This window comes from Lynx rufus, unplaced genomic scaffold (assembly GCF_022079265.1).
Source record: "Lynx rufus isolate CCGP_SWC_20201006 ecotype Redwood Valley unplaced genomic scaffold, mLynRuf1.p SCAF_6, whole genome shotgun sequence".
NCBI lineage: Eukaryota > Metazoa > Chordata > Mammalia > Carnivora > Felidae > Lynx > Lynx rufus.
Window position 1 is genome coordinate 70,527,759 of NW_025814878.1, and position 26,425 is coordinate 70,554,183.

The 26,425-nt window shown below is 41.3% G+C and overlaps 1 protein-coding gene across 1 annotated transcript in view; it reads right to left on the minus strand.

Annotated features, from left to right (window-relative positions):
• Positions 1 to 6,909: 6,909 nt before the first annotated feature.
• MRAP2 (melanocortin 2 receptor accessory protein 2) overlaps positions 6,910 to 26,425 on the minus strand; it is a 54,107-nt gene continuing 34,591 nt past the window's right edge. The window contains exons 3-4 of the mRNA XM_047101287.1: positions 25,195 to 25,294; positions 6,910 to 8,459 (exon numbers count right to left, since the gene is read on the minus strand). Of these exons, the coding sequence (XP_046957243.1) occupies positions 8,066 to 8,459; positions 25,195 to 25,294 (494 nt within the window). The 3' untranslated portion in view covers positions 6,910 to 8,065. The remainder of the gene's footprint in view (positions 8,460 to 25,194; positions 25,295 to 26,425) is intronic.

Consider the following 26,425-nt stretch of genomic DNA (forward strand, 5'->3'; position numbering starts at 1 on the left):
CTATTTGCAGATCATATATCTGATCAAAGATTTATACCCAAAATAAAGAACTCTCAAAAGTCAGTAATAAAACAAACACCCCAAATAAGACAATGAGCCAAAGACATGAAAAGACACTTTACCAAAGATATCCAGATGCAAAATAAACTTATGAAGAGATGCCAAATAGCATTGATTATTAGTGAAATGCAATTGAAAACCATAATGAGATAGGACTAAACACATATATTAGAATGGCTAAATTTTTAAGAGATTGATCTTACAAAGTGTTGGTAAGAAAGCAAAACAAACCAGAATTTATACACTGTGAGGAATTTAAAACTATATAACCATTTTAGAAAATGTCCAGCGGTTTCTTAAAAAGAAACATCTATCTGCCATATGACCCAGATGTTCCTCTTCTAGGTGCTTAAGAAAATAAAAGCACATGCCAATATAAAGATTTGTAAGCAAATATTCATAGAAGTTTTATCTATAATAGCCAAAATTGTAAATAACCCAAACATCTATCAACAAGTAAATGGATAAAAAAAAATACAACATGGGTGATCTCAAAATAATTACGTAAGAAGCCAGACAAAACAAGAGTAGATACCACATGATTGCATTCATATAAATATCTTGAAAATACAAACCAATGTATAGTGACAGACAGCAGATCAATTGTTTCCCGGGGAAGAGGTGGGGAGGGAGGGATTACAAGTGGGTATGAGAAAACTTCTGTGGGTGATAAACATATTTATTATCTTGGTTCTGGTGATGGTTTCTTGGGTGTCAAAGTGTATTAAAAAGTACACTTTAAATACATAAAAATCATTCTGTCAAGTATACCTCAAAGTTGTTTTTGAAAAAGCAATTGAGTACTGACCTACCTCAATGGCTGACTGGAGCAAGATGATCACCCCAAACTCTACCTGCCTAACAGGAAGTAGGGAAGCTTCTCTCATGGAAGACAACACCATTTGTAGCATCAATCGATTTCATTCACAATGTCTGCCAAATAAGTAAACAATTTCCAGACATGCAAAGTGTCCAGGCTATATGATTTAATAATACGAGAATAGGAAACATTAGCAAGTGCAAACACAAGTGGTCCAGGTATCAGGGTTAGCAAATGAAGACTTTTAAAATAATCACTTTCAATGTGTTCAATAAACTAGAGGAAATGGTGGACAAAACAGATAAAAGGATAAAGATTTGCACCTACGAAATATACTGAAATGTATTTTTTAAAAGAATCAAACTGAGGGGCGCCTGGGTGGCTCAGTTAAGCGACCAACTTCGGCTTAGGTCATGATCTCACGATTCTCCAAGCCTGGAGCCTGCTTTGGATTCTGTGTCTCCCTCTCTCTCTCTCTCTCTCTGCCCCTCCCCTGCTTGCTGTCTCTCTCTCAAAAATTAACATTAAAAAAAAAAAATCAAACTGATATTCCAGAACGGAAGCTTTTAGTTCTCGAAATACCGGAAACTGAGATTAATTTGGATCCCTTTACAAAGGAAAACGTTCAGTAATACTGGGTAAAACAAAACAACAAAAATAGTATAGAGCTAACCATGAAGAAAAGAATTCTCAGATGACAAAAATAAACAGGAAACTTTTAAAGCCAGAATGGTAAGCTTGTGAGCTGATGCCACAGCACCCTGGGGACAGGGTTTTAATCTGCATCCTCAAGTGGGTTAAAATACCCACTCAGAAAAAAGGGGTTCATACCAGGCATAGAAACTGTCTTGCTTTCCTGAGACTCTTCAGTGAAAGGGAGGCAAGGAACTCCATACACTGACATAGATAAGGGATGAGGACATTGGTTATACCAGGGTTCCTAAGAAAAACAAGACCTCCCTTAAAAAACATCTAAACTCCAAGCTCACACTTCATGTGGAGGTGGGATCCAAATTTATACTATATATGAGGCAGGAAGCCCCAAGCAAAAGTTTAAAAATAACATAATTCCAGATTTATCACTCAGGGAAATTTTTATTTTTTATTTTTTTTAAATAATGAAAAAAAGTTTAATGTTTATTTATTTTTGAGAGAGAGCAGGGAGGGTTAGAGAGAGAGAGAGAGAGAGAGACGCATATAGAATCCAAAGCAAGCTTCAGTCTCTGAGCTGTCAGCACAGAGCCCAACACGGGGCTTGAACCCATGAACAGAGAGAGATCATGACCTGAGCTGAAGTCAGAAACTTAACCAACTAAGCCACGCAGGCACCCCACTTAGAGAAATTTTTATAAAACCAGGATGCGTGAGACAATCATAGAAAAAAATACTGCTCACTGTAAAGAAGCTCATGCAACTACACACACACACACACACACACACACACACCAGTTGGAAACAATTGACTATAAAAAGTAGCAAACCCAAAACCCCCCAAGATGATTAGTATTCCAGAGCCTAAAATTATGAAACAATCGGGGTGCCTGGGTGGCTCAGTCAGTTAAGCGACCCGCTTCGACTCAGGTCATGATCTCAAAGTTGGTGGGTTTGCAGGCTCTGTGCTGCTCAGAGCCTGGAGCCTGGAGCCTGCTTCAGATTCTGTGTCTCTTGCTCTCTTTCTACCACCCCCCTCCCCGTTCGTGCTCTGTCTCTCTCTCTCTCTCTCTCTCTCAAATAAACATTAACAAGTTTCTTAAACTATGAAACAATAAAAGAGAGCATAAAATGACTATGGCTAAATCCTCCTTTAAAAATATAAATCATAGAAAATTTAATGGAAAATATTAGGACCTCATGAGAAAAGAACAGGTGGATTGTTTTAAAAGAGCCCAACAGAACTTATGGAAACAAAATATATACAACAATTGGTACATCAAATTCAACAAGTTAAACAACAGACTTGAACTTTCAGTATCCAGTATGTTTATTAAAATTCAAGAATAATCTCTCAAACAGTTGTTTAAAAAATAAATAGATAAATAGTTTAAAAAGAAAATAAAAACTACACTAGAATTAAATTTTAAAAAGAGAGAGAGAATAAAAACAAATGAGCCAAAATGGAGCATGTAGAATAGGTCAATCACTATTTTAAGTGCTTTATATGTTTTATCACTTACTGCTCACTAACTTTTAGGTGGATGTCATCCCTTCTTGTTTATGAGGAAACAGTATCTAGGCACCCTGGCGAAGATGGCACAGTTAGCCAGTAATGAAACCCATCTCAAACAGACTATTTCCAGACCACATACTCTTGAGCACGGCTGCATGGTGTAAAGAAAAAAGGAGAAAAGCAGAGCAAAGTAAATAGAAATCACAAAATAGGCTAGAAAGCAAACATCATCAGTAATCAGGGAACAAACCTGCAAGTTAAAAGATTTACAGGTTGTTTCCCTGAAACAAAGCACAATTAAAATTTAAAACAGATTGAAAGTTACAAAGAATACATAAAGAGGTCAAACATTGGAGACAGAAAAAAAAAATCAAGTAAATACTAACCAACAGCGAGGGACCCATTGAAGCCTTCACCAGGTTCTCCATTTCTTGGAACCCAGTTTGATGTGCCGCCAGGCAACTCTACACCTGAGCAACAGACCGAGTCTCCCAGAGCCTTAGTTCTCCCGCCTGTAAAATAAATATAAATACATATAAGAAACAGTCCATCCCTCCCTCCAGCCAGTTTTTATCGGCTGCCTCCTGTGTTTCAGGCACCTGTCTGGCCCTGGCAGAGCTTACATTCTAGTAAGAGGGACACGAAGGAAACCGCAGACATCATAATCATGCAAATTGTACAGTATGGTAGGTGATAAGTGCAGTAGAGAAAGAAAAACAGAGTATGATCAGGGAGATAGGGTTCTGGCCAGGAATAAGGGGAAGGCAGTGCCCAGTTTGAAAGAATGGCCAGCGTAAACCTCACTAAGAACATTGAGGAGGGGGCTGTTGCTACTCGGGATCCAACAAAGCACTACAATGAGGTGATGTCAACGCCAGAGATTTGCTGTCTCTCAATTCTGAGGCTGAAAGTCTGAGATCAATGTATCAGTCAGCAGGACTGCTTCCTTCTTAAGGCTGTTGAGGGGAAGTCTGCTCCAGGCATCTCTCCTTGGCTTATCTTCTCCCGACTTTTCTTCACGTGGACTTCATCCTATGCGTGTCTCTGTGTCCAAATATTCCCTTTTTATAAGGACACAAGTCATATTGGATGAGGGCCCACCCTCGTGACCTCTGCTCCAACCCTGTTTCCAGATAAGGTCACATTCTCGGGCTTTAGGGGATAGGACTTTAACGTGTGATTTTGGCAGGTTGGGAGAGGGCACGATTTGACCCATAACAGGGGGCATTTGAGGAAAAAGCTAAAAGAGGTGAGAGAGTGGGCCAAGTGGACATCTAGAGGAAAAACGTACCAGACAGAGAGACTGGCCAGGGCAACAGCCCTTAGACAAATGTCTGATGTTTTCAAGGAATAGCAGGAAGGTCAGTGGGCTGGAGCAGGGTGAGCAGGGTGAGCAGGGGGGAGAACAGATGAGATCAGCTGGGGGATGGAGGGAGGAAAGCCTTGAGGTCAGTATAAGGACTCTAGCTTCTTTGCTGAGTGACACTGGAAGCCATTGCAGAGTTTTGAATGTTTATTTTGAGAGAGAGAGAGAGAGAGCAAGCACAAGCAGGGAAGGCGCAGAGAGAGAGGAAGAGAGAGAGAGAATCCCAAGCAGGCTCCATGCTCAGCATGGAGCCCAACACAGGGCTCAGTCCCATGACCCCGGGATCATGACCTGAGCCGAAATCAAGAGTCAGACACTTAACCGACTGAGCCACCCACGTGCCCCCATTGCAGCGTTTTGAGCAGAGAGGTAATTGGACTTAACTTATATTTAAAAGGATCATTTAAGCCTCTGTATTGAGAGTTCTCATAGTGGGGTTACAAAAATTAAGTTAGCACAGAGGCTGCTTGGTACCCAATAAATGTCATCTGTTACTGTTTATAAGGGTGCTGGCGATGTCCCACCCAGATTCCTTTACTAGCCCGTTTGTCATTCCCAGCTTTGGGGGCAGTGTTGGTCCACTAGTTCTCCATTCTCTGGAGAATTGTCATTGATCAAAGCAAAAGCCACCTTCCCCTGACCAGCTTGGAGTTACAAAAGGTCATGCCCCAGCCTCAAGAGGGAATGATTCTGTGGTGCAATTTGTGCCTCTTGTCTAATGGAATGAATACATGTGACACAGTGAGAAGTCTCACAATGTTCTTGAGAATGTGACACCTGGAGAAACACTGCCAAATTGGGCTTTAAGGGACAGAGAGAGGACAAGATGAAAGTAGGCTGTGAGACCCCCCCCCCCAAAGTTCTACATGCAGGAAACAGGTTGATAAACTACTCCATTACAAATACATTTAAGAAAAAGAAAGGATGATTGAAAGGGCAGAGCTGCAGGCCCAGAGGGCAAAGCCATGAGCCACAGAGGATTATTTCCAGGACAACTGAATGGAGTTAGCCCAAATGAATTTCAAAATTGCTTAGGACTGGTGAGTCCTTTTTTCCTTCCAGTTTCTCCCTTTTGGAACAGATGTCTATAACTGGTCTGATGTGCTTGTCCCACCATTGTATTTTGGGAACAAATTACTTGTTCTCTAGTTTCACAAGCCACAGATGGAGAATTTTTCCCAAGATGGATCGTACCCAGGGTCTCACCCATACCTGAGTTAGATAATTATGATGATGAAATTGGACTTTTGAGCTAATGAGATTTAGACTATAAATTGGATTTTGAGTTGATGCTTTATAATTGAGACTTTGGAGGATGTTGGGATGAGGTGAATATATTTTACATGTGAGGTGCTCATGAATCTTTGGGGCCAAAGGGAAGACTGTAGGCTAACACCCTCCCAAAACATGTCCAAGTCATAATCCTTGAATTTGTGAGTATGTTACCTTACATGACAAAAGGAATTTTGCATATGCAATTAAGAATCTCAAATTGGGAGATTATCATGGGTAATCTAATGCAATTGGATTATAAGGGTCCTAATGGGTCCTTATAGGAGAGAGGCAGGATGGTCAGAGACAGAGGTATAAAGTAGGAGCAGAGGATGGAGTGATACAAAGTCCTAAGCCAAAGAGTGTGAGTAGCCTCTGAAAGCCGGAAAAGGCAAGGAAGTGGATTTTTCTTTAGAGCTTTCAGATGGAATACGGCTCTGATGACACCTTGATTTTAGCCCACTGACACTGATTTTGGACTTCTGTGCTCTAGAACTATAACAGAATAAACGTGTGTTGCTTTAAGCTAAATTTGTGGTACTTTGCTACAGTAGCAACAGGAAATGAATTTAGGATCCAACATGACCATGAAGAACATGTTGCCTGCTGTGTTGTAAGAAGTTCTTTGTCTCTGAGCCAGGAGTCTCATGTCTTCTGCCAGCATCCACAAAACTGGACCTGGCTTACGTTGATAGCTTGCAGGAGGTGTAAAATCTTATACCCTTCACAGTTTTTGACATTTAGTTAATAAGAATGATGGTATGGTCATAGGTATTTTTCCAACTTCTAGTAACACTCTTCTAATGAATCTATTTCTAAATAAGATACCACTTAAATAGCTTTGAATCTTAAGAAATAGCCTATGGTTTATATTTGGTTGTTTAAGTGATGAATAGTAATATTCATATTAGTAAAAGTTAATAAAATCAGCATTCTTTAATGAAAATAGCAAGTATCTATTTGCAAAAATGTGCTAATTACAAGAAATGTTCCATGCTTTGTTCTACTGTTTAATGTTAGAGTCTTAAAGAATAATATTTTCCTCAAAAGATATTATAGAAAAGGGATTTCTTCTGGTGGGATAACTCCCAAATGAAATCTGGTGCATGACTCAGACCAACTGGGCTCCTAGAGATGACAGAAATTAGGAAGCATTATAAACATGGAATAATTCTTAAAGGAAATGAAAAATTTGGATGTGTGAGAACAAAGAACCAGAGAAAATTCCTGTGCAAATGCATTTATTTTTTAGCTTTAGCAAGACAGGTGGTAAACAAATTCATGATGAAAATGCCACCCAGAGATTAGCAGTTGGCCATGCAAGCAACTGTGTGCACAAAACCAAGTTGTTTCCAATACCAGTGTGCAGACTGGATTCTTTCATGAAATTAACTCTGTGTTGCACCAGGCCACCCTGCATATCTGTTGGTGGGGATTTACAACCCATTCACCATCTCAGCTCAAAGTCCATACACGAGTCACATGACTATCACCTACACACCTGGCAAATAAATAGCATGACAAGTACTCTTCTTGTGACGGACGCACGCCAACACAGAGATACAAAAGGCACCTCCTCTCACTGAGCTGACAACCTTCTCTACATTTCTGGGAACAAGAGTGCCATGCGATGTACCATGAATTGGTACCATGAATTGGTTCATTCTGGGAGAAGAGGGGCAGGGCTGGCCCTAGCTTTTAGCATGGGTGGCTGGAGGTTCTCAGAAGAGCTGTTTCAGTACAATCAAAGAAATGTTGGCCATGGTGACTGAGAGATGTGTCTTCTGACCTCCTCATAGATGCTTGGACCTCTGACAAAAGCTGGGCTCAGTTAAGGGCTGAGTGGAAGGTACCGACATAGGGCATCCTACAAGAGATAGGAGGCAGTGCCCTGGTTTATACTGCGTTATGTACATTCCAGCTTCTTCTGGATGCAAAGTCACAAATTCACAAAATATTAGAGCTGGGATGAGTCATCTACTTCAAACTCCTCATGTTACAATGAACAATGTGGCAGCCCAGAGAGGTAAAGCAACTTGCTAAAAATAGAGCGTGGTGGTGGCAGGGCCAGACTGGAATGCAGCATGCTAACCCCCATTCAAGAACACTGACACTCTGTGCAGCCACACTTTTCAACAACAAGGAAGATGAGACCATGCAAATACTTTATTCTCAAAAAAGCCTGAACTGTGTTTAAAGGCACAGAAGCTCAGCTTCTTCAGCTCTTTTCTGAGGGGGCTCTCCTCTCTGTGTCTTTCTTTCTATCTCTGTCTCCCATGTCTCCCCCCAACACACACAAACAACTTTGGTCAGTGGAGATTTCTTGCTTTACAAAGACGGATCCAACATCTCCAGGAAGACACTTTACAGAGTACGTTTCTCAATCCAGGTCTTTGTGTGAGATCTGGGAAACTGGCTTATTTTCTAGAACAATAGGTGGTTCTGAAATCAGAAGATCATCCTCCCCAAAGGAGGAGTTCTGGTCTGTGTTCACGAAGTTGGGGATGTCAAACTTCATGAGCCTGTTCAACTCCTCCTCTGGCCGCCCGTTGCTTCTAATGGCTTCCTGCAGTTGAACACAGCTGTCAAGGGCTGTGGTCTGGTGACAAGCTTTAGCCCTATCCAAGTGTTCCACTTCATTGATGTAGCAGTGAAAGAGAGACCTGGATTCCTCATTGCCCTGTCGAGAAAACACCTTATCTGGCTCCAGCGGTCTTCCGAAGTCTGACACAAAGCTATTCATTCTGAATCTCTTCTCTGAAGACTCTGCATTGCTGTAGAGAGAAGGAAAATAAAAGAGTGCTTATATACCAGCTTGTTCACCTACAGAAATCGTGGGTTTTGGCATGTTGGGCAGACCAGCATGTTTCCACTGAGCCTCGAGCACATGCCTCTGTACAGGACAGACAAATACCACAACGGAGAGATATCACTTCTGAACATGTAAATAAACCCAAGACAACTGGACCATCCCGAAAAGACACCTTGCTGAGGAATCCCCCAATATTCTGGATCAAACAGCCATGCTTCTCTGGGACTCTTGGATCACCTGCATCAGAATTAGTTGAAGTGCTTCTTCTGAAAATGCAGAATCCTGCAGGGCAGGCACCTGGGTGGCTCAGTCGGTTGAGCGTCCAACTTTGACTCAGGTCATGATCTCACAGTTCGTGAGTTGGAGCCCTGCATTGGGCTCTGTGCTGACAGCTCGGAGCCTGGAGCCTGCTTCAGATTCTGTGTCTCCCTCTCTCTCTGCCCCTCTCCCACTCATGCTCTGTCTCTCTCTGCCTCTCAAACATAAAGAAATGTAATTTTAAAAAAAATGCAGAATCCTGGGTCAAGACCTTCAGAATCTCCAGAGGTAGGGGCTGTGTTTTCATAGAATCCCCAGGGATCACCACTGATGGTCAAGTTTAGGACTCCTGACCTACATCAGATCAGCCTGAACAGCAGTGCTATCTTACAGGGTAAGTTTCATATTTGTCAAAGTGCTTTCATGTCCATGTATTTCACTTGATTCTCAAAAATGACCAGTGCAGTCACTTAGGGCAGAAATCATGATACCCATTTCACAAATACATGAGCTAAGGTAAAGAGCCATCAGATTGCCCCCCTGAGTCACAAAACCAGTTAGTAGTGGCAGTGAGAATAAAACCCACTTTCCTAATTCCTTGTTTTACTTAATGTGGAACCAATTAGCAACTCAATGGTAATAAGTCAGTGAATGAATGAATAAAATAAGTGTCGATTAACCCCATTAGAGCTTTGAATAATCTGACACCCATCTATTTTAATCACCATCCTTTCCAGGTTTCTACAAAGGTTGCTCACACACAGGTAGTGATTCTTTAAGGGTGAGAATCATGACTGAGCATATTTTCAACTCCAGAATAGAAGCTGACAAAAATTAGATTCTAGAGTCTGTTTAACAAGCATGTGATCTCCATGATTTTAGTTCTAAATCTCTTCCTTCCCACCCTATCACTCAGGATAAAGTTCTCATGACCAAGCTCTCATGGGGCAGAGGGCATGGATGCATTTTTTTTTAAGTTTATTTTTATTTATTTTGAGAGAGAGAACATGAGCAAGTGGGAGAGGGGCAGCGAGAGAGGAAGAGAGAGAGAATCCCAAGCAGACTCCACACTGTCAGCACAGAGCCCAATGCAGGGCTCAAACTCACAAACTGTGAGATCATGACCTGAGCTGAAATCAAGAGTCAGATGTTTAACCAACTGAGCCACCCAGGGGTCGGTCCCTGGATGCAATTTACAGTCTGGAAAATCTGACTGTATGGACTCCATATATTACTTCCATATAGACCTCTGGATTTTGGAGGTCAGTTATCCTATAAGCTTTGCAATCCAGCAGCTGAGGGACTTTATACCAGCTCTCCAACCTGATTACCTGGGTGACATCAGACAAGGCATTCTTCTCAGAAGCCTGAGTTTTCCTTTTTTTTTTTTAATTTTTTTTAACATTTATTTATTTTTGAGACAGAGCATGAATGGGGGAGGGTCAGAGAGAGGGGGAGACACAGAATCTGAAACAGGCTCCAGGTTCTCAGCTGTCAGCACAAAGCCTGACGCGGGGCGAACTCACAGACCGGGAGATCATGACCTGAGCCAAAGTCAGATGCTTAGCTGAGTGAGCCACCCAGGCACCCCGATCCTTTTTAATTAAAAAAAAAAAAAATCAGGTGAACAAATATCATAGCCTACCGAGCAAATGTGATGTGAAGCTCAATGATTTATACAAGAGTACAATGTTCACCAAGTCACGTATTCAGAATTCAGAGAAAAATCACTTTAGAGGGACTGACAACTTCTGCTTTAATGCACATTTAAGAGGTCTTCTTATCTTTCAGTAAGTGGTTTTCTTCCCCTAATTGTCACTTCACCCAGGTTTAAAAGATGTTTGAGAGTAGGAATGAGTGTGCCAGCAACCTGTGACCAAATAAGATAAAATGTCACCTAGGAAAGAAGGGCTTAACACATTTGGAAACGGCATGACTAAGATGCTGGGGCTTATGTCACTTTCCAAATCCAGGGCTAAGAAGCAGCTGAGGCTTCTCTGCCTGCCTGGAGCATCTACCTAGTATGAAAGCAGACCCAGAAACCCAGCTGTGGGCAGCAGCTCTTCCATAACCCAGGCTACATTTTCTCAGGATTAAGAAGTGGCTCCATTAATCATCCTTGCTGAGAAATTAGTCAGTCAGAGAACTCATATGACTTCACTCATATGAGGACTTTAAGAGACAAAACAGATGAACACAGGGAAGGGAAGCAAAAAGAAATAAAAACGGGGGTGGGGGGGACAAAACAGAGAGACTCTTAAATATGCAGAACAAACAGAGGGTTGCTGGAGGGATTGTGGGAGGGGGGTGAGCTAAATGGGTAAGGGGCATTAAGGAATCTACTCCTGAAATCATTGTGGCCCTATATACTAACTTGGATGTAAATTAAAAAAATAAATTAATAATTAAAAAAAAAATCATCCTTGCTGAGCCAAGAGGAGACCAAAAGAGTTTTGTCTTCCTGCATGGCAGAGCCAGGAGGTGGACAGTCAGGCCCTGGAGGTGCCTTCTCTGCCCCACCCGGCTCTTCTGACCTTTCTCCTGATGATCTCTTGGTGTGATAACAGTGCAATTTGTCTGATTCTCCCCCCCTGAGAACAAGGCAAAAGTTCACCTTTGTACTCTTAGAATTTGGTAAATGTTAAATACTCAATAGATCATCCCTTTATTCTTCTTTTCTTTCTTTGACTGGTAAACTAAAGAACCTATATGTGAAAAAATGTAATCACAGACACAGATTGCTTCAATTCCATTTATTCCATTATAGGGTAAAATTTACATATTGGAACTCATAGATCATAAAAGCAAAATCCCACGTAAACATCCATATAACTCTGATAGTGACCAAGACAGACAATGTTTCCTTTCTCCTAGAAAGTTTCTTTCCATTCAATTTCTACCTACTTTAGCACTGCCTTGATCTCTCTATGGATAAGCTTTGCTTATTCTTGAATTTCTAGTCAATTTCCACCTCCAGTAGGTAAAGTGTGTGGATTTTTATCACCACAGATTAGTTTAGCCTGTTTTTAAAATTCATACAAATTCATATAATATATAACCTTCTGCGCCAGATTCTTTTGCTTAGCATGTTTTTTGAGAATCATCCATGTTGTTACATATAACAACAGTTTGTCCTTCTTGCTTAGTGATATTTCATCATATAAGTTTGTTACAATTTGTTTATTCATTCTCCTGTTAAAAGATATCTGGCTTGGGGCACCTGGGTGGCTCAGTCGGGTAAGCCTCTGACTTCTGGTTTCGGCTCAGGTCATGATCTCATGGTTCATGGGTTTGAGCCCCGCATTGGGCTCTGTGCTGATGACACGGGACCTGCTTCGGATACTTTCTCTCCCTCTCTCCCTGCCCCTCCCCCCACTCACCCTGTCTCTCTAAAAATGAAAAAAAAAAAAAGACATCTGGCTTGTTGACAGCTTGGCACTGTTGTGAGTAGAGCTATGAACACTTTTTTTTTTTAATTTTTTTTTTTAATGTTTACTTATTTTTGAGAGAGACAGAGACAGAGCGCAAGTGGGTTAGGGGCAGAGAGAGAGGGAGACACAGAACCCAAAGCAGGCTCCAGGCTCCGAGCGGTCAGCACAGAGCCCAACATGGGGCTTGAACTCACAGCTATGAGATTATGACCTGAGCTGAAGTTGGAAGGTCAGGATGGAGCCACCCAGGCACCCCGCTATGAACACTCTTAATTAGTCTCTTTGTAGATACTTGTTTTTATTGCTCTTGAGTAAATACCTAAGAGTAGAATTCCTGGGTCACAGAGTAGACACGTGCTTAACATGATAAGAAACTGCACTTTTCCAACGTAGTTGTGCCATTTTACAACCTCACCACAAAGTATCAGAGTTCCAGTTACTCCCCATCCTTGTCGACATTTGGTGTTGTTGGTCTTTTCAATGTTAGTCATGCTAGTGGGAGGGAAATGGCATCTCGTTGTGATTTTAATGGGCATGTCTCTGATGTCTAGTCATGTTGAATACCTTTGCATGTGCTTATTGGTTATTGGTTTATCTTCTTTTGTGAAGTTTCTGTATGAGTCTTTTGCACATTTTAAAAATTGGGTTATTTTTGTTATTGATTTGTGACAGTTTTGTAATATATTTTGAATACAAGCCGTTTGTCAAATGCATTGTAAACATTTTCTCTTGATCTGTGATTTACATTTTCATTTTCTTAGGATGTCTTTTGAGGGGTGCCTGGGTGGCTCAGTCAGTTAAGCATCCAACTCTTGATTTCAGTTCAGGTCATGATCTCACATTTCATGAGATCAAGCCCCATATCAGGCTCTGTGCTGACACCACAGATCCTGATTGGGATTCTCTCTCTCCTTCTCTCTCTGCCCATCCCATGGGTGTTTTCTCTCTCTCTCTCTCTCTCTCTTCCAAAATAAGTATTTTTGAAGGTGTCTTTTGATGAGTGGAAGCTTTAAATTTCAGTTAAGTTCAAGTTATCAACTTTTAAAATTTTACATTATGTTTTTTATATCATCTCTAAGAAATAATTGCCTACCCTAAATTCATGAAAATATTCTCCCATGCTTTCTTCTAGATCTATGCTGTCCAATATAATAGCCATTAGCCACAGGTGGCTATTTAAATTTAAATTATGTAGAATTTAAAAAAAAAAATCAGAATCTCTGTTCTATTACTCCCATTTCAAGTGCTTAAGAGCTACTTATGGCCAGGGGTTACCTGCATGGACATCACAGAGAACAGTTGCATCATCACAAAACTGCTCTTGGACAGAGTTGTTCTAGGAGCTTTTACTGTGGGTATATGAACCATGTTGAAATAGGGGTCAAGATTCCTTTCTTTGTTTATCCTTTTATTTTTAATTTTTTTTTAATGTTTATTTATTTTTGAGACACAGAGACAGAGTGTGAGTGGGAAAAGGGCAGAGAGACAGGGAGACACAGAATCCGAAACAGGCTCCAGGCTCTGGGCCTCAAACCCACAAACCATGAGATCATGACCTGAGCCGAAGTCGGACGTTTAACCGACTAAGCCACCCAGGCGCCCCTTTGTTTATCCTTTTGACCCAGCACTGTTAAGAGACCTTCCTTTCAATCGACCTTAGACATAGTCATAGACAATAAGAAAAAAATCCATTCACAATAGCATCAAAAAAGTAGAATACAGGCATACTTCATTTTATTGCCCTTTGCTTTATTTGCAAGTTCACAGACACTGTGTTGTTGTTTTGTTTTGTTTTTTTTTTTTTAACAAATTGAAGGTTTATGGAACACCGTATCTGGTGAGTCCATCAGTGTCACTTTTCCAACAGCATTTGCCCACTTTGTGTCTCTGTGTCACATTTCAGTAATTCTCACAATAGTTCAAATGTTTGCATTATTATTATATTTGTTATGGTGATCTGCAACCATTAATCTTTAATGTCTATCTCTTAATTGTTTTGGGGGCACCACGAACTGTGCCCTCACAGGACGGCAAACAATAAATGCTTTGTGTTCTGACTGCTTCACTGACCAGCCACTCCCCATCTCATCTCTCTTCCTCTCCTTGGGTCTCCCTATCTCCTGAGACATAGCAATATTGAAATTATGCCAGTTAATAACCTTACAATGGCCCTAAGTGTTCAAGTGAAAGGAAGAGTTACAAATCTCTCACTTTCAGTCAAAAGCTAGAAATGATTAAGCTTAGTCAGGAAGTGAGTGCCATTACTGGAACTGGAACCCACCTGTCCTCCCCAACCCACCTCTTGGCCCTTCATGAATTATGTCTTGTGTCACCTCCTGCTAGAAGTCTTCCCTGAGTCCTCCAGTCTGAGTTAGAATGTTCTCCTGGAAGACTGGGTGCTTCTCTCCATCTGTCTTCTCACTCTGTATTATACTCTTTTCTTATCTGGCACCCTCATTAACATTATCATCTCTTGAGGGCAAGTATCATGTGTTTCTTGCCTATTTCCTAATACTTAGCATAGTACTGGGCATATAATAGCTGCTCAATAAATTTCTCTTAAATGACTTAATGATGAAGAGATCTTGAAACTAAATCAACCCTTGGCTTGGCAGGCAGCCTCTTCTATAGTTTCTACAAGGTCAGAAATTAATTCAAGGGCAGCATACCCAAATAAGGTCAAAAAGTAAGAGCAAGAGAGCCTTAATAAGGGATGGTCTATCGGTGGGCACCTGGGTGGCTCAGTCAGTTAAGCGTCTGACTTCAGCTCAGGTCATGATCCCACGGTTTGTGGGTTCAAGTCCGTGACGGGCTCTGTGCTGACTACTGAGAGCCTGGAGCCTGCTTCAGATTCTGTGTCTCCCTCCCTTCTCTCTCTCTCTCTTTCTCTCTCTGTCTCTCTGTCTCTCTCTACCCTTTCCCCACTTGCTCTCTGTCTCTGTCTCTGTCTCTCTCTCTCTCTCAAAAAAATAAATAAACATTTAGAAGAAAATTTTAAAAAAATAATAAGGGATGGTCCATTAATAGATCCTGAGTGTGGACTCTAGAGTGAGAGATACAGGAGGTCCAGCAAACTAGTCTCCCCCAGGTCTGCCCTGCACCTACTTTCGGTACAAGGAAACACCCTACCTCTGCCCCCTACAGTGCTCTCCACATCCTCAAGCTCTGTTCCATACTCTTCCATGGTGCCTCTCACATAGGTCCTTGGAACTCATATACCGTAGAGTTACTAAAAGGGCATCTTGTACTTTCTACAACTGGCCAGCCTTGGAGGCTGCAGGGCTCAAGTTCCATGGGGAAGATTTCCTGCCACTCATTCGTAAGAATGGCTTCAAGGAAAGCCAGTGAAAATACTGCCCCTCAGTGGCTACCCATTTTTTAAAACAGCATAGCCCTAATAACAACCAAAAATACTTTTATTTATTTAATGCAGTGAATATCAAAGGATTCTCACTAATTAGGCATGGGAAGTTTGCAGCCAGATGTGGTCTTTTTAAAAATGTATTTATTTGAGAGAGAGAAGTAAGTGAGTGCAGGAGAGGGGCAGAAGGAGAGTGAGAGACTCTCAAGCAGGCTCCACGTTCAGCATGGAGCCTGAGGTGGGGCTCAATCTCATGATCCTGGGATCATGATCTGAGCTGAAATCAAGAGTTGGATGCTCAACCGACTGAGCCACCCAGGTGCCCTTGGATGTTGTCTTAATTTAGTTTTTAGGAAAGAAACACATGCCGTATTGCTAAGGATGCCTTTCCAGCCTGTAGAGGGCCTGGGTACCGCTCTGTGGGTTGTTATGCTCCCATGAAAAAGAGAAGACAGCAAGTTTCAACTTTCTCATTCTCTCAAATTCAGCTGCATAGGGAAAAACAATGCTCAATGGCACCTTTTAGATCAGTTAAAAGAGTTTAAAGTCAACTTGTTCTTCTACAGCTTTGGTTACACTTGGGAAAATTAAAAACTACAAGGGCCAAACATCTTAAATTCTACCTTGATTAAAATTACAGTTAAAGCCAGAAGCCAGAAGCTTCAAAAACTGAAACACTGAAAGAATGAGAAGCTTTGAGATGTTGACTGGTCTGGCAATTAATACCACGTTATAAGTTATCATGAGGAAAGGAGAGAATACTGAAGAATATTGTGCTATAGGTTGAATGTCTGTGTCCCTCCAAAATTGCTGTGTTGAAATCTACTCCCTCTTGAGATGGTATTAGGAGGTGGGGCCTTTGGAAAAGGATACTTAACCTTAATGAATGGGAATATGCCCTTATAAAAGAGGCCCCAGGAAGATCCCTTGTGCCCTCCTTCATATGAGGACACAGTGAAAAGTTTGCCATCTATGATTTACCAAATCTATGATTTACCAAATCTATGATTTACCAAATCTATGATTTACCAAATCTATGATTTACCAAATTTACTAAGTTTACCAAATCTGCTAGCACCTGGATCTTCAACTTCTCAGCCTTCAAAAACTGTAGGAAATAGATTTCTATTATTTACAAGCTTTCTATCCTATGATACTCTGCTATAGCAGCCTGAACAAACGAAGACAGTTTGCCACAAAATTTAGAATCATCAATAATTTTAGCATTTTAAATTGTTTTTGTTACATTCTAGATCTTGTCATTATGAAATTGATGATCTAGCTACTGTGCTCAAGAGAAGGCCTCCTGTGTCATCCTAACTTTTTAAAAATTACAAGAGTTTGAGAGGAAATTGAACCTTGTAATCATTTATTTCATTTATTTGTTTTAAGAATTTGTATTCCAGTATGCCAGAGTGGCTCAGTCAGGTAAGTGTCTGACTCCCGGTTTCAGCTCAAGTCATGATCTCATAGTTTGTGAGTTTGAGTCCTACGTAGTCAACACAGAGCCTGCTTGGGATTCTCTCTCCTTCTCTCTCTGCCCTTCCCCCGTTCGTGTGCACTCTCTCTCCCTCTCTCTCTCTCTCTCACACACACACACACACACACACACACACACACACACAATAAACTTAAAAAAACCTTATATTCCTCATTTTCATCTTGTTTTAAGAAATGCAATTGGCTGGGGGGGGGGGGGGGCGGGCGGGGGAGCGCCTGGGTGGCTCCCTTGGTTAACTATCTGATTTCAGCTGAGGTCATGATCTCACAGCTCTTGAGTTCGAGCCCCATGTCGGGTTCTGTGCTGACAGCTTGGAGCCTGGAACCTGCTTCAGATTCTGTTTCCCTCTCTCTCTGCCCCCCTCTCTCTCTGCCCCTAACCCACTCACATTCTGTCTCTGTCTCTCTCAAAAATAAATAAAACATTAAAAAAAAATTTTTTTAAAGAAATGCAATTGGGGGGTCGCCTGGATGGCTCAGTTGGTTAAGTGTCTGACTTCAGCTCAGGTCATAATCTGGGGGTTAGTGAGTTCAAGCCCCACACTGGGCTCTGTGCTGACAGCTTGGAGCCTGGAGCCTGCTTCAGATTCTGTGTCTCCCTCTCTCTCTGTCCCTCCCCCACTTGTGCTCTGTTTCAAAAATAAACATTTAAAAAAATTAAAAAATAAGAGAAATACAATTGGGACTTAATCTATTTGTTGCAACATTACTGAAATCCCCCAGTCAGAATAAAAAGACTGATCAGACTGTTCTTATTCCTGTTTTTTTTTTCTTCTTCTTACCATGGGTTGTGTCAAGTATTTTCTGTACCTGTGGAATATTCTGTACCCGAACAGACAGCCTCTAACTTGCAGTCCTCTGGCACCTGCACTGATTGTCATTACTCCCATGACACTCCCCTGCTCACAAACCTTCACTGAATCCCCAGACTCTCTGCCTGATAGCTCAGACCCCCCACCCCTACCTCAGCTGGGCATTCTGGTGTGCTCTCCCACCAGTCCCCTTGCTAATCCTATGGTCCAGCCACATGGCACCAAACGCACTCAGGACTGTCCCTCTCTTAGGCTTGTACTGTTCCTTCTTCCTGATGGGCCCTTCCATGCTTCTCTATCTGTCAAAGTCAAATACCTTCTTCACTGTCCAATGCAAATGTTACTGCCTCTAGGGAGACTGTCTGATCTTGCAATGAGAAGGAATCTATCCCTTCTCTGTTCTCCTGCTGTATTTCACTGACCTTTTCTTACAAGATGCATCCCTTCCTGCCTCGTGTCAGAGCTATTTGTGTATGGCCCGTTTCTTCCTATGCACTGTGGTGCTGGATTATGTTCATCCTTGCATCTCCCAAAGGGCCTTGCAGTCATCAGACCCTCAATGAGCGCACTGAACAGCTGTATCTGCTGGTGGTCCAAAGCCCTGGTTCCCATGAAAAGCTTAGCCACCCCCAGTGTATAGCATTGTTGATAGTGGTAGACCTCTCGAACCCTTCTTCTGTGACCCAAGAGACAAATCAGGTCAGGAGGACAGGCCCCTCCCACCTCCATTGGAGAAGGAAAACATCTGTAATTCTCTGGGTTATTCCTCCAGAGATTTTTCAGATTTATCACGATGTTTTGCAAACGAAGTGCCTGCTGGTGTGCTGAGTCTTAGTACGTCCACGATTGTCTTCAGGTTCGCCCTACTCATGAAAAGTGGTGGGCAGTTCAGCCTGTAGGCACCTGTACTTCTAGAAGTCATTTCCAGTGGTCCTTTAGAGATGTGTTAGGCTAAACAAAGACCCACTAAGAGTTAAACCTCTGTGACTACAACTACTGAGAAAATAATAATAACCACTAATATTTATGGAGCCACAGCCTGTGCTAAAAGCTTCATGTCATGTAACAAGGCCTAGAGGTGGCAACCCAACCCTTCTGTCTGTTTGTGGCAGTGCCTTTGGTGGCTTTAGTTGCTAGTTCTCACTTACCAGGAAGGTGTCAGTCTCTCTGGGGTAAGAAGAGTTTACTACATTAGAACAACCCTCAGTGCAGTCCTGGGTAAGCCATGGCTTCACTGATGGGAAATTAAAAGTGACTCCTGGAAAAGGGGGGTATAAATTGAATCTGATACATAAAATAGTCATATTTTCTACCTGTTGATAGTGGTAGACCTCTCAAAATGTCAGCACTTCTTCAGGAACCACTCACTATGTCTGCATTTTGCCAGCTAGTTCCTGTGGCCTTGGTCATTATCAGAAACCTTAAGCACTGACATTTCTTGCTATTAGCTTTTAGATGCACTATACCTATCCTTTAGTGAGTGCCATATTCAGGTAAATTGCAACTCAAAGTAAAATGTAATTTCCATTTTTATAAGGTCATGAGCAATTCTGCACTCAGGCCTAAAAGTACATCCCCACTCGGACAAGATGCACTTAGCCAAGGCTACAAAAGGAGGGTATTTGAGACATATGATATCTGGAGTTTGATAGTTTTGGGGGGAAGTTCAAAACATTCAACATAAAAATGTGATCCAAGGCTTTCCTGTTGCTCTCTCTCTGGCAGATTTATGATAATGGGGCTATAATGCTTTCACAAGACAGCCAGAGTAAATGGCTCCTTAGCTGAGAAAGCAGGGGGAAATGGTTCTTTTATCTTCATTGTCCATAAAGGATCCAGGTAAGAGGGTTTTTTCCCTACACACACAATAGCGAATATTCCAGGAGGAAAATAATCCCCATTAAAGCTGTTTCTTGGGCCTAAAAGCTTTTAGGAAAGGTGATGTCAGCTTTATAATAGTCTTTCTCCCTCTGCAGTATACTTTACTTACGTTCGCCAGTATCTGGTTCTCTTCTTCTGGGCACACAGATTACCCTTCTCGGCCTGGGCAGTCAGGGGGTGTGGCTAGTTCTGGCCAATGAGCTGGGAGAGGAAGGGATGTGTGCCACTTCCTGGCTGAAGAACAGAAGGGCAGGTGTGAGATCTCCACAGGTGCTCTCCCCGTTACAGTAACCCAGAAGGCTGAGTGTTGGAGACAGCGCAGACATAAGAGGAGAAGCTTCTGTCCACCCACGGCAAACATGTAGCTTGAGTAAGAAATAAATTTGTGTTGTGTCATACTAAGATTTGAGGAGTTGTTCGTTACTGTCTCATAAACTCATCTGGTTGTTACACGATCCCTCTCTTCGCAAAAGCCATTGAAGGGTCAGTGACTCCAGAATTGAAGTTCTTAGGCTAATATGATCCCAGTTTGAAGTCTTCAGGGGGAAGAAACTTGCCCATTTTATTGTGATGTCATTGGCTCAGTGTAGTGAATGGATCTCCACTCCTACCATCGAACATTGTTAAGTGAAGGTCCAGCCAGGGATGGCAATTACATATACTCTCTCGGCTAAATTGTGATCGATTCCTGATGGATGCCTAAAATAGTGTTTTAAAAACAATTCTGAGGCTAAGTCTTGGCTATGCAGGTAGATAGCACCGCCGATTCGTGATGTCTGTTGTGGGCATGGCACAAGGAGTAGAGCCGCGGGTTGTGGTATCTGCCATCTTTGTGTGTCTCTACTTTCAGAGAGGCACATATGCTTTGCATGTGCCAGCAATAATGAGATCCTTCCCTGAAACACCTCCACGGAGAAAAAGAAATAAGCAGTAGACTCAGCACTAGTGCATTATGAGCTCGCAGACTTGATCAGGTACCTTTGTTGCTGTTCTTGTTCTTGTTGTTTTGTATTTAGATTCAAGTTGGTTAACATACAGTGTAGTATTGGTTTCAGGAGTAGAATTTAGTGATTCAACACTCACATATAACATCCTGTGCCTTCCTTAATGTCCATCATCCATTTAGCCCATGCCCCCACCCACATCCCTTCCAGCAGCCCTCAGTTTGTTCTCTGTATTTAAGAGTCTCTCATGGTTTGCCTCCCTCTCTGTTTTTATCTTATTTTATTTTTCCTTTCCTTCCCCTATGTTCATCTGTTTTGTTTCTTAAATCCCACATATGAGTGAAATCACATGATATTTGTCTTTCTCTGACTGACTTATTTCACTTAGCATAATACACTCTAGTTCCATCCATGTCGTTGCAAATGGCAAGATGTCATTCTTTTTGATCGCCACGTAGTATTCCAATACATATATACACCACATCTTCTTTATTCATTCATCAGTTGATGGACATGTGGGCTCTTTCCCTAATTTGGCTATTGTTGATAGGCTGCTATAAACATTGGAGTGAATGTGCCCTTTCAAATCAGCATTTTTGTATCCTTTGGATAAGATCAGGTATCTTACCCAGAGTGACAGAGTCATATTCCAAAAGGATGTTGCCCGATACCTACTTGAGGAAATAACTGTTCTCTGTGACCAATTATCCAGAGAGCCTGCTATATAAAGCAGTCAGAATTCAGACATGTCAGTCCTTCCAACCCAACACCAAGATTCTCTACTTAGTCTCCTTTCTAAAATCATCTCACTGTTTGAGAGACATACTCAAAGTGAGGCTAGAGTGGAATATTGGCAAGTGCAAATAAAACGTGAATGCTTAGGGCCTGGATGTCCCATGGGAGGATGGGTTTCTTTTTATTCTGCCTCCTACTGTTCACTTGGACTCCCAGCTCTCAGCAGGACCTCTACCAGCACCCCAGGGATGGAGTAAGAGTCACTGAGTACCACTGTGAATCCAGAAGTTCCATAGGCATTAGCTCATTTAATCTTTACAATAATGCTAGGAGACAGATACTATTTTATTTGTACAAATGAGGAACCTCAAGCAAAAAGAGGTTAAGAATTCAGTGCAAAGTCTCAGTAGGTAAATCTGGAACTGTTTGACTCTAAAGCCCATGCATAGCCCGGTATGTCCTAGAAGAAAGCAAATCTGATTGCTAGTATCTTTGGTTCAATAGAAGGAAGAGATTAAAAATTACAGATATGAGATCATTTAATGTAGTGGTTAGTAACAGGAGCTTCAGAGTCAAAGAGGATTTAGTTTGAGGCCAGGGCCAAGAGTTGTTTTCACCTGTGAGACCTCAGACAAATGATCCATTTCTCTCATCTGTACAGTTGGAACACTTACAGGATTTACTTCATCTTCCTGTGAGGACTTAGTGAAATTATACATATAAAGTGATTAGTAGACCCCAGCATATGGTAAACATTAAAAAAAAAAAAGCTGTTATTATTTTCAATGATTTATCATTCTTTCCTCCATGCCTAATTATCACACAGGCAAGCTTAAATTGGTTGTTTTATATTAAAGTTGACTGGGTGGAAAAAATAATGTCTCCTTTAGAGAAGATTTCTGCCAAATAAACGTCAACATTACTAAGGTCTAAAAGCCTTTTTAACTGATCAATTTAGGGATTTTTGCCCCATGTCTGCTTCTTTCAGTTTTCTATTATGATATACTGCAACCAAATGCCAGATCTTATACTACCTCAGACTCAAAAAAGCATTTCAAATGTGGCCCTGAGGGCGGATCCATTATTTTATTAAAGCAAAAGTAGGTTAGACTTTCTCCTTAACCTCATTAAAAGCATAGAGTTACAATGACCCTTGTTCTTTGATTGAGATTATTCAGAACCACCATCAAAAGATAAACCATGTAGCAATAGGACTGAACTGCCAACTGAAAGATTGGAAATGCAAGTCTCAGCTACCCAGGGTCACCACGACATATTAAGGAAATGTATCAGCCAGGACTCCAAAGAAAGAAAAACAACAGGCGCGTGCACGTGTGTGTGTGTGTGTGTGTGTGTGTGTGTGTGTGTGTGGCTAACTACTGAGAGAGAGAGATGTATTCTGTCTGTCTGCCAATCCAACTACTGAGAGAGAAACCGATTTATTTTAAGGAATTGGTTCATGTGACTGTGGTTCATGTGACTTTGACTTTAGCAAGTCTAAAATGTGAAGGGTAGGCTGACAGGCTGGAGCCCCAGGGAAGTTACAGTTTGAGTCAGAAGGCAGCCTTCTGCCAGGATTTCTTTCTGCTTGAGGGAGGTCATTCTCTTCCAAGGAAGGCCTTCCAATGATTGGATGAAGCCACTAATTTTATGGAGGATGATCTGCTTTGCTCAGAGTTTATGGACTTAAATGTTAACTCATTTAAAAAAATGGGATAAAATGTTATCTCATTAAACACACACACACAAACACACACCATTTAGAATAACATTTGACCAAATATCTAGGTATCACGGCCTTGACATATAAAATTAATCATTACATGAAGTCACGTTTTATTCAGGGTTAGGGTGTTCTCAACCATAAAGATCACCTGCATCCTATATTAAACAAACACATCCCAATAGTCCTTCAAAAATCTATCTGTCCCTCTGAACAAAAGGAAGATAATAGCGTTGTTATTCCCTGACCACTCTATGAGATGTTCCCTAATCTGAATTAATCCTCAGCTTTTCTTACTACTGTTGCAACCTGCACTATATCTTCAAATTCCTTGGACCAATATAATAGAAGCAAAGGCATGTACAGATTTGTTTAAGGACATGGAAGAAAGCAAAGATCCAGGTCTTTTTATTTAATTTTTTTAAGTAGGCTTCATGCCCAACACAGAGCCCAACATGGAGCCTGAACTCACGACCCTGAGATCAAGATCCAAGCTGAGATCAAGAATCAGACTCTTAACCAACTGAGCCACCCTAGCACCCCAAAGGTCCATGTCTTTTTAATCGCTGTTAAAGAGATTTTCAACCATATGTCTCCATATGCTTCAATAAAATGGTATTTTCCTTTCATTTAAAAACTGTTTAATTTTTTTCTACACCTTAATGTCTGAAAATAGCTAAGTGAAGGGCAGAACTGTTCTCTTTAGCCAGGCATTTGTTACAGTGCAAGTGCAGGCTGAAGAGTGAACAGATGCTGGAGAGTGTGTAATGAAATGTAACAATGAGAATCCTGTTACCAGGCTATGAGGATGAAGTGAGCTACCAAATATGAAATGTTCAGATTTGTGCTAAATTTCTTCGATTTATTCTCCCAGGTGGCTCTCCATCATTCCCCATGCTGCTCTGTGCTCTGTGCCCTAGAAAGCTGACCTCTGATGGGGACTGGCTGCTGGTTGTGCTACTGTGATCATCCAACGGAGATCTGGTGCGTGGTGGGAAGGAGAGAGGAAAATAGGGTCTTGGTATTTAATTTGAGGCTCCCTCCCTGAGAGGTCACATGGGCTAGTTGTGTCCCTCAACTCAAAGTCACGGCTCCTTTTGGCCACAGGACTCCTGGGTCCCCTTCAGATCTAGGGTGGAAACTACTCCTCAGTGTTGCTAGCCTGGAGGTCCTGTAATATCCTGTAGGGTTATCCTCCCATCTGGCCACAACCTGTGGATAGTCCCTTCATCAAAAGCACATCTAATTACCTAATTTGAGTGTGCTATTTCTGCTGGCTGGGACTAACTAAAAAGGGATTCAACATGTTATTTTTCCTTTTGTTTGAAGAGTTGGGACAACAAAAATCCTCTAAAACATTTCTGAGTTTTTTGCAATCTATAACTGAGAAAATACCTTCTGATGTTACTCAGTGTTCTTTAACCACCATGTCATAATTTCCTCCATAAATCCAAAGCCCAACTCAAATGTTCTTTATCCTGCCATGAGAATTACATAATCCTTAGGGTTTCTCTTTTTATCCTAATTTCAAGGAAGCTCAGTGTTGAACTCAGTGTTTATTGTCAATAATTAATTCATTTAAGTACCCAGTAATAACTATTTCTATGCTCCATGATACACTTTTAAAACTGGTTTTCATCTGATTTTGCTATTTTCTTTCTTTCTTTCTTTCTTTCTTTCTTTCTTTCTTTCTTTCTTTCTTTTCACTGTTTTTGGTCTCGCAAGACATCTAAATTCTTTTGGGAGTAAGGAGAAAATACATCCTAATTAGTAAATATTTCAAAATAAAAATCAGGCCTGGAAGCAGCTTTAATGCTTTAAGAAAGGACCATGAAACCTAGGTTCACGAGGGTCCACTTGAAAACTACAGAGGCAAGAGGCAAAGTGCCAGGAGGAAGATGGGTCTCACCCAAAGGCAACTGAGTTCAGGCAGCAAATCCATAACTAGCCTCTTTTTTTCCACCACTGGAAGCAACCCCAGCCCCAGATATCACATCCATCTATTTAGTTCCCCATGGGGCTTAGTGACATTTAGGAATGGCCCAAACTTACTCTTGGTGTGGAGCTCCCGTCTTGGTCAGCAAAGTCAGCACAAAAAACATGAAAATCACGAAGACAGCAAGACCAACCCAAAATCCAATCACAATGGAATCTGTAAACAGTTAATACTGGGATTAGTATTTCACAGCAGCTTAAAACTTGACCATTTGAGGAAACTGAGCTTTCTGGTACATGAAATAAGAGAGGAAGTCAACAATCTGATAAGATAATCTTGACCCATTAGTCAACTGGGGACAAATAAGATACAGAGAATGAGGGAGAGGGAAGAGTCCACATGCCCCTGGGTTTCTGTCTCAGATAACACTAAGAGACTTTGGCCTTACTGACTCTTGGTTTCCAGATCTTAGTGAAGGAATCCAGGCCAGAAGGTGAACCATCTAGGTCCTTATGATTCCACTAAAGTGTCCTGAGTTAGAAAATATTGCTTTTAGCAGAGACTGCAATATGAAATTTCAAATGAATTCTGATTCAAACCAACCCATTTTGTATTTTCACTTACATTCATGTTGGAATAATTCAAGTCCTTATTACTTCTTGAGGAGAACATACGAATTGCCTCCCAATTGCTCTCCCTGTCTTCTACCTTTCCTTCTGCCTCATCTCTGTAAGAATCTACTTTACGACAGCTCTGATAATATTTCCCTTTTATAAAAAACTCTTCGGCAAAAATGGATCTGACCTTTTCCAAATTAAAAGAGATTCCATGTATATAGCACTTTATATGGTATCTGACATCTGAGAAAAAGGTACCCCATATTTGTCAGCTATTATTGTTAAAATTATCATCAATTTTTTCATTTACCCCTACTTTAAACCCCATGTTTCCATTTAGACTAGGGAACATTGTGTCCCTGTATTTACCTTAACTCTTAGCCATAGCTTCTGAAGACACACACCTTTTCAGGAGCTCTCACCATCACCTGGCTGGAACAACTTTCCCCAACATAGAGCTAATGAAAGTGTATCCATCCTTTGAGGCCCATTCCTTACATCATCCCCTTCACAAAGTCTGGACTAACTTCCCTAACTGATGTGTTTTCTCCCTCCTTTGAACCCTGTGACATTTGTGCTTCTATACAGTGGGCCCTTGCTTGATCCTATCTTGGGTAATAGTCACAAGTATCTTTAGAACAAGGATGAGACTGGATTGTCTACACAAACTGACATACACATAATAGAGTCTCAAATCTGGGGGAAGCACCAGAGTTAAGTTATTTTTCAT